The sequence below is a fragment of the Leptonotus elevatus genome, chromosome 3, assembly GCF_054856555.1.
Source record: "Leptonotus elevatus isolate MCC_2025b chromosome 3, RoL_Lele_1.0, whole genome shotgun sequence".
Taxonomy (NCBI): domain Eukaryota; kingdom Metazoa; phylum Chordata; class Actinopteri; order Syngnathiformes; family Syngnathidae; genus Leptonotus; species Leptonotus elevatus.
Window position 1 is genome coordinate 6772047 of NC_141241.1, and position 8777 is coordinate 6780823.

General features: G+C 42.0%; 1 protein-coding gene across 4 annotated transcripts in view; it reads right to left on the reverse strand.

Moving 5' to 3' along the window:
* pcdh9 (protocadherin 9) overlaps positions 1-4986 on the reverse strand; it is a 155201-nt gene extending 150215 nt beyond the window's left edge. For all 4 annotated transcript variants that reach the window (XM_086071523.1, XM_086071521.1, XM_086071522.1 and 1 more), the window contains exons 1-2: positions 4552-4986; positions 508-3623 (exon numbers count right to left, since the gene is read on the reverse strand). In XM_086071523.1, the coding sequence (XP_085927649.1) occupies positions 508-3543 (3036 nt within the window). In that variant the 5' untranslated portion in view covers positions 3544-3623; positions 4552-4986. The remainder of the gene's footprint in view (positions 1-507; positions 3624-4551) is intronic.
* Between the last annotated feature and the right edge of the window lie 3791 nt (positions 4987-8777).

The following is an 8777-nucleotide window of genomic DNA, read 5'->3' on the forward strand; positions in this document are numbered from 1 at the left end:
AAAACAAAAAAAAACAAAAAAAACATGAATGCACTCTAGGGTTTTATGAGAGGTGAGACGTCTTCTATCTTTTTTTAAATTGTGTACCTGTTGTCAGGTTTGAGTAGATAGGCGAGAAAAAAATGTTTCTTTCACAAAGGACAGTGGTTCACAATAGATAAATGTAGAGTTTTTTAACCAATGATCTGGGTGCAGAATACATGAAGTAAGGCAGCCACTCATCTATTTTCATCTTCATAATTGAAACTAACACAAACTTTCATGACACAACCATGAGTCTTGGATTGAACCACCAATTTATGTATGTGACATCAAATCCACAATTGGTGGATGGTTAGTTGTTTTCATCTTTAAGTTTGATCGTTTGCAAAATATGTGTGCTTCCTTTACTTTGTTGTTGCATCAGTAAGCCAAGTGTGAGACTCAAAAATCTTAACTGGCACTTTAGCACTGTGGAACAGGGCAGTTATAGGCAGTACTTATAGACCAGTAAAAGTGCTCTTTTACCTGCTGTCTGGTGTGCATGGGCGCCTTGGTCTTGAACCCTCCTTGGGAGCTGCACTCTGAGGCACTGAAGTGGTCTGAGCTTGTGGAGGACCTCTTGGAAAGGGTGTCACAGCCCCCAACAAACGTATTATCCAGTGGGAGCTCCTGAATCACGTGATGCTTCTTTACCGAGACCGGCGTGTCAGCCTTGAGGTGGAATGCTGATTGCGGCGAGGCAGATTTGTAGTGTCGGGCCAGGTCAGGGCTGCTTGGTTTAAAGGTGGTGGTAGGTGTGGCATTCCAATCAAAGCGTCCTATCCCTTGGTCTTCCAGTTCGGTAGGCAGACTGATGGTTCCGTTGATGGGCTCGTGGGCAGGATCATCAGGTTTGTTTCCCTCAATGGTAACAAAATTGAGCAAGGAGCTCTTTGGAGATTTCCTTTTCTTGCGCTTTTTCTTCTTATTTTGCTTGTTCTCTGTGTTTGGCGACATCCACTCCGTCCCCTGTTTTTTCCTCTGTGCAGCTTTGAACCTGGAAGTGTGCCGGCAGCGCAGCAGGACAGTCACAAAGATGACAATAATCACGACTAAGGCGCCAGTCACAAAGGCTATCATTATTGTTAAATAGTCCCCACTTTGATAAGTTTCACTGCTTTCGCTGATGTTGCGCTCAATCGGGGTTTCCATCCTACGCCGGATAAGATCATTGATAAGACTGTAGTTACCCACGGTATCATTGACATAAAGGAATACCAGCACCAGAGTATGGAGGGATTTTGGATATCCTAAATCACTGATGTTGACCACTAATCTGTGTAATCCTATATCGCTCACTGCTGGCTTCTCCTCCAGAGTGATATTCCCAGTGACTGGGTCAATCCTGAACAGACCCTTGTTGTTGCCATGCACAATAGTGTATTTCAATTCAGCGTTCATCCCTGTATCGCCATCTACTGCAAACACCTCTGCGACAACAGATCCAGGGATGGAGGACAGCGGGACCAGTTTAAAAGATGTGTTAGATGGGGGGTAGATGACAACGGGGGTGTTGTCGTTCACATCAATGACATTGATGGTCACCTTGGCAGCTGAGGAGCAGGGAGGCCTACCACTGTCCACAGCCCTGACATCAAAAGTGTAAGAACTCTGCTGCTCCCTGTCAAATGACACGTTGGACTTGATAACACCAGAGAAAGGATCCAATATGAAGTTTTCGTTGTCATTCAGGATGGAAAGCGAAACGGCAGCATTTTCTCCAGCGTCAGAATCTGTCACCGTTATCACTCCAACTGTGCTGTATTTTGGAAGATTCTCAGAGACAAAAAACTGAAAGTGGTTGTGTGTAAACTTGGGGTTGTTGTCATTTTCATCCAGCACAGTTACAATGACAGCTGCTTGTGTCTGCAGTGGCGGAGTGCCATTATCTCTTGCCGTTATTGTGAACAGGAACTTGTCCTGATCCTCACGGTCAAAAACTCTGGATGCAGTCAGAACCCCGGTTTTGCGGTCAAGATCAAAGAATGATGCATTTGGTCCGAGCTGATAAACGATCTCTGCGTTTTTCCCACTGTCCTCATCCGTGGCACTGAGAGTGGTAAGGAACAAGTCCCGCTGGTTGTTCTCCATGACAGCCAGCTCAATGACGGGTTGTGTAAAAATGGGTGGGTTGTCATTCTCATCCTCCAGCCTCACTCTCACCAAGGCGGTCTGATTTAAGCTTGGTTTCCCAGAATCAGAAGCCACGATTTTGAAGTTATATTCCTTGGTGCCTTCGTAGTCGAGCAGGGCAGATGTCTCCAACAGATACTGGTTGTCATAGACAGCTTTGAGATGGAAGGGCACATCCTTCTCGATGAAACAAATGACCTTGCCGTTGATGTCAGTGTCTTTGTCTGACACTGTGATGAGGGCTATCTTGGTATTGATGGGATCCTTCTCGGAGAGGAAAACAGTGCCATTGATGGGACTGATTATATATCTCAAGTCTATATTGGGGGGATTGTCATTGACATCAGTCACATTTATTGAAATTACAGCTCTAGCAGAGCTTGGGCTGCCGTCACTAGCCACAACAGAGAGCTTATGTATTGCAGTTTCTTCCCTGTCCAGAGGCCTCTGCACAATGATTAGGCCAGATGTCGTATTGAGTGCAAACAGCCTCTTTGTAGCTGGTGACACCTGAGTCCCAAATACATATCGAATCTCCGCATTGGGCCCTACATCTGCATCTGTGGCCTGAACCTGCACAACAGAAGTGCCAATAGCAGAATTCTCCGGAATATGCACCTCTACCTGACTCTCCTTAAAGACAGGTCTGTTATCATTGACATCTGTCACAGTGACTTGGAGAATGGCAGTGCTGGATTTCTGCGGGCTGCCACCATCCTCCACTTTAATCTTCATCACGTACGTATCCTTCTGCTCTCTGTCCAGATTCTGCTGCACGATGAGCTGCGGCCACTTCTCCCCCTCAGGCGTTTCCACTATGTCTAAGCCAAAGGCACTTTGCCCATTGATCAGTTCATATTTGTGCACACTGTTTAGACCGGTGTCTGGGTCAGTGGCCGAAGGAATAGCAAAGCGACTGTTAATGAGCGTGTTCTCTGGGATGGAGATGTTGATCACAGGGGATGGGAACATGGGCGCATTATCATTTGTGTCTCTGACGATTATTTTGATTTTAATCAGCCTGAAATAATCATTAGGCAGGATGACCACTTCAATTTCAAAGGAGCATTCGCTGTCCTCAAAGGAGGGACCGGGGCAGAGCTTCTCCCTATCTATTCGGTTTGATGTGGTGAATATTTCACCGGTGCTGCTCAGAACGCGTACCAGAGGGTTATCGCCTGCTTTGGAGACCAACCGGTACACAAGATTGGCACTTGCTCCTGTGGCAGCATTCGTATGGGAGATGTTAAGGTCCCTCGGTATATTTCCAATGAGGACATTTTCTTGCAGCTCCTCTCTGATGGGGTAGATGAGTTCTTGGGCTATTGAAGGATCTAACCATATGCAGGCTAGCAAAGCACCCAACAGGTAATAGTCTTTTAGATCCATGACAGACTAAGTGAGGCAAATGTTTCTTTCTGAGAAACTGCAGTAGTAGACTTCTCACTGATGACAGGAATTGTCCAACCCTAAAAATACACGAAGAGAACACTTTCAGTCAATACTTTAAAAGGCAAAGTGGTCACATCAAAATTACATAGACACCCCTTCTCCCCCCCCCCCCCCGAACCATTTAATTTACATACTTAAAAGCATTGGGCCTCATTCATGAATCATTCTTAATTTGTTGCAACTTTTCAATGAGGATATTGCATTCCTCAATGTTTTTTTTTAAGAACTTACACATGTGATTCTACAATTATTACAAGATTTTAAATGCCATTATGCTGTAATGCCCTTGTTGAAGTTTGCAAAATCCCACTTAGATTTCAGATCAACAAATTGAAAAAATAAACAAATCTAAGAAAAATGTTCACCATATAACACCTTCATGAATAATTAATCCTTGTTATTTATTTATTTATTTATTAATTTATTGTCAAAACGTTTGAAGGAACAATTAGGTAAAATCAACATGATAACAAACTGCAGCAGCCATTCAGTGGCCATTTGTGTGCTGCTCCATTCGGACACCAAACAATAAAATAAAATAAAGGTTGTGACTTTTTTTTAACATTAAGTGATAATTGCCTACTCTTCTTAGTTTTATTCACAAATAGCCCAAATTAAAGAGTTTAATTGGCTCCTAAATGAATGTCCACAAACACATCACCAAAGAGTTTCAATGCTCATTGGGAATCTGAGATCTAGTCTTGAAGTTTACATACCCAAAATCAGCAATATCACTAGAGATTTTTTTTTTTATTCCAGATCATAGTCCTCTCCTGCTATCTCTTATGTTGGCATTGGTAATTAGGGCCGGGAAAACAAGCCAATATAATAAAATAAAATAAAAAATTATTAAAGGAAAATTGAGTTGCACAAACAATATGTGTGCCTCAGTTATTTCCTCCCCAATTTAACTTCACTATAATGGAAAGGATTTAAGTGTGTGACCTGCGGATGTTGCGGCGATCAGCGTCTCATCTTCCAGCAGCCAGGTGGTCAGTGGTTTGCGGTGTCTTCCATTAAAACGTCTCCCAAAATCAATGCTCAGCTGCCGGTTGACGTCCCGTGAAAAAAAGAAAAAAAAAGCTCTATAGAAGCTGGAAACGTGCGAGGCGCCGGCAAGACGAACGCAAGACGAACCACTCTATTCCCTCATGTTTCAAGTCCATGGGGCTTCATTGTCACTCAACCCTGGCATGAAGCTAAATGGGTTTTAAAAGAGATAACGACGGCCCCAAAAAGAGGTGCAAAACGTCCGATTCTGTCCTCCTTGTTGCTGCCAAATTCAAACAAGAGGCGTTCAATGTCACACCAATGCGCAACGTTTACGCGCCACTCATCCTTGCGCTCTCACTCATCGGGCTGGATATCTTGCTCCAACTCTCTCGCTCTCTCTCTCTTCCACCGAGCCACAGGAGGGGCGGTGAAGTACACGGACGCCCACTCACCCCGCCGAACCACCTCCATTGGTCAAGCCGGCTCTCGTTCAGCCGCGTCGGCAGGCGTAATGCGAACCAGATTGGCCCGCAGAAACGTCACTTATTGCCGATCCGAGGGATTGTGCGCGGTGGGATGCTCCGCGAAGATGCTGCAGGCTGCGGAGACGTTTCACCATAATCACCCCCAAAAAGAGAAAGTGGGGTGACGATGATGATAAAGAAGCTGTTGAGAATATTATTATCTGAAATAAAATATGGTCAGGTGTAGCTGTAGGGATTCACGCAAGGTGCATCAAAGTCAAAAGAAAAGCCAACCTGTTAGGCTGTACTCGGAGCTCTAATTGGGATGGGTGTGCAAAATGTATCAGTCTGAATCACCATTGATTATCCATGACTATGACTTTAAAACTGCAACGGAGTCACTATTAATTCAAGCCAAGAAGGAGAAGCTGTCGTCTAAGTATGTTTACACGGGCTGCATATTTGCGTTGTGTCCTCTGCACTTGGCAGCCTGCAGGCACTCATCAGCAATGTCTCTATAACCTTGACAGTTATTCCACTCATCAAAGTCGGACAGTTGTGCGTATGCGTGGAGGGGCGTGCTCTTGTAGAATATAGCCTGTATGTTTTTTCTTTTTTTAAGTTGAGGAAGAGATGACGTGAATTTAGGAGTGAACACAAATGCATTCGATAAGTTTCATTTCAGACGGATGAGAATTGAGGAACCCCATAATTAGACGTCACAATTTAAATAACAAAGGTAAAAGCAGACAACAAGAAAATGATTAACACTACATCATTCTCATCGTCGTCATTCGTTTCCTAATCATGGCTTAATTCCAGTGCAGCAGTATATAACCCTGAAAATCATGCACGACTCCGTCTGTAGAAAGCAATCACATTTTCCACCAAAGACTGCAGTGGGCTGACATGGTGAACACTGCCATCTTGAGGCGTGTTTTCCCCACAATACTTGGACTGAGCAGCAGCCAGCTTGGATCTCAAAGCAGCACCTCGTCTCATTTCAAACCAAGGTGATGCATGATCACAGAGCGAACAACACAATGAACCACTCTAATTATCACACATTAAAGCCTTTGCCTCTGGATCCTTCAGTGTTCTTTTGCAGTCAGGAAGCACCTGAGGTGAGCTCTCACTGTCAGTTTTGAGTCTCGCTCAGTAAGCTATAATGTGCAGGCAAAAGGATGTAAAGTTGTGATGGAGAGCTTATTTCTGGCTTTGGAGTGTATGTGTGTGTTAGAAGGTGCAATTTCCTTTTGTTGATGACTTTTAATGGTCAAAAGGGATTCATTGAACATACTGTATCTATTAGACCACTCTAAGGGGAGATTTTAGCTCATGATGCTGCAAGGATTTTTGTTGTTGTTTTTAACACTCCTCATATCCAGTGACTTTGAAACAGGTGAATGTTTTTCCGGAGCTTTCAAGGACTAGCTAACGGTAAGTTTATCTTCTGCTCTACACCAATTTGATCGGCAGGATCGGGATCAGACGATATTTAGCTAAATTTGTGATCGGCTGCATAATGTCTTAATTTGCCCGATCAATCAATGACGTCAATGATCGGCTCTGCGAAATAAGACATTATGTTATATTAAATTTTTATCAGTGTTTTTTTGGAAGAATTTTTTTCTCCATCTATAAAACTTTTTAAATAGATATATATTCTGATCAAATCGGTGATTGGCTATTGTTTTTTTCAAACTCGTTGATCACTGATTGGCTGAAAAATCCGGATCAAGTAAAGCCTGGTTTAAAGCCTATTTTGAAATCGACACGTAAAGTAATAAAGTAGCAGCTTTTGTACTTTTTTATGTCAAAGTACAAAAAAGAAAAACTAATATTTGGATTCTTCATTGAAACTGCCCTAGAAAAAGTTGTTGGCTACTTTGTTTACACAAATGTTGTTTTTAACGCAGACCAGTGTTATTTTTGTAGTAGATACAGTGTTGTTATAAGTTATACGTATTCATCACACACAGAAAACGTGAAAATAGACCTCAGCAGTCTTTATTACTACAGCTTTCAAACGAGATTATCTTTCACATAACCTGACGGTCCCAGGAGCTTCTCACGCCAAATGTACGGTGTCTCTCAGGTTTGTTATCTTCCTATTTAGTGGGCTGAACTGGCTGCAGCTAATGTTGCTGCCAGTCAAGCTCCTGACAGGTGATGAATAATGTAGTATGCTAATATATGTTCTAGGAGCTGAGGTGCACCTCCTACAACCTCACACTCTAGACAGAGCCTAAGGGAAGCGTCCAAACCCGAGGTCTTGAAATTCCCCGTACACCGATACAGTCAATCACACTGCTCACCTTCATTTGATTCTCACACTGATTTATCGACGTTCTCATGCTGTTGAATTGGCTCCATGAATAATACACAAAAACAAACATGTTTCACTTTCATGCTCATAAAAGCAAAAGGTCAAGGCAGTAATTAATGCATTTTCATGATAAAGGTCTTTGGAGACGGTGCTAGAAAATGCTAACAGCTGGTGGCCCAACTTTGTAATTGAGAGCATGCAACTTAAGCATGTTTGGTATAAATATATTTATTGTTGCTATTAGAACATATTATTGTATCTTACTTTATGATTGCAAGTCAGTGCAAGAGATACATCTTAGTTTAAAAAAAAATCCCAGTCAGGAATGAAATCGCATTATTTTCTTTGTAATAATTACGTTGATTTTCAGTGAATCCTCCGCTTTAACCCAACAAAAGTATCCGATTCAATTCTTCCGTGCCAAACAAGCAAAAGAGTCGCTGCAACTGCTGATGAAAATCTCGGCCTTTTGCCTTTAAGCCCTCTCACAAGAGCAGTAATGACCCAGTGGATAATTGGCATCACACTTGCTGTAGACCCTGAATATCAATCAGGCATCGCACTCTCTTCAAAGTTTACTTTGCACTCGAGTAGCCTAAATCCACTAAGTTGATGCCTGAATAATTAATAAGGTACTTCATTTATTAAAGGCTTATAAGCGTTACAGTGTATGGATTTAGGATTTTCTTTTTTCTTTTTATACATTGTTTGCTTAAGTGCATTTATAAATCTTAAATTGGCATGCCCGAAACATTTGTAATTTGGTGAACATTTGCCAGTTCTCTGACATTCAACTAGGGTGTTGTTAGATAATCTGGAGAGTGGAAAACAGGACTCACCGATTAATTAACAAATCAGTTAACTAAGTATGCTCTTCTCCTTCTCCTTCCCCTTCTTCTTCTTCGAGGATCTAGTCAAATCTTGGTGTCAAACAAACTCCAAAGGCTTTTCTTTAAATGCCGGGTGCTTGGTTTTAGGCATATTTGAATTAGCCGTTATTTTCCAGACTATGCATTGAAAAAGGTCAGCTATTTGTTTCTGTTCTCTTTAGTTACAGATATTCAAGCCAATAAAGAAAACCCTCAGACTGCTGGAGTGGCTGAAACAAACTTCTGCTGCATGAACAGTGTGCTCTGACCCTGTGCTCATCGTATGGAACTCAAACAATGAAACACATCTCTTTTAAAACTTGTTCTCAGTCTATATAATGCCGCTGGGCCTCATTGATAAATAAGTATAACTCTGAAGAGTTTTCAAAATAATTGAGTTTTAAAATGATTATGAATGTATTGCTAACATTGTTATTATTTGTAAATATTCTTTTCAAAATCACTTATGACAGATCTTGTGTAAATCGATATAACTCTCATAAATAAGAGAAAACA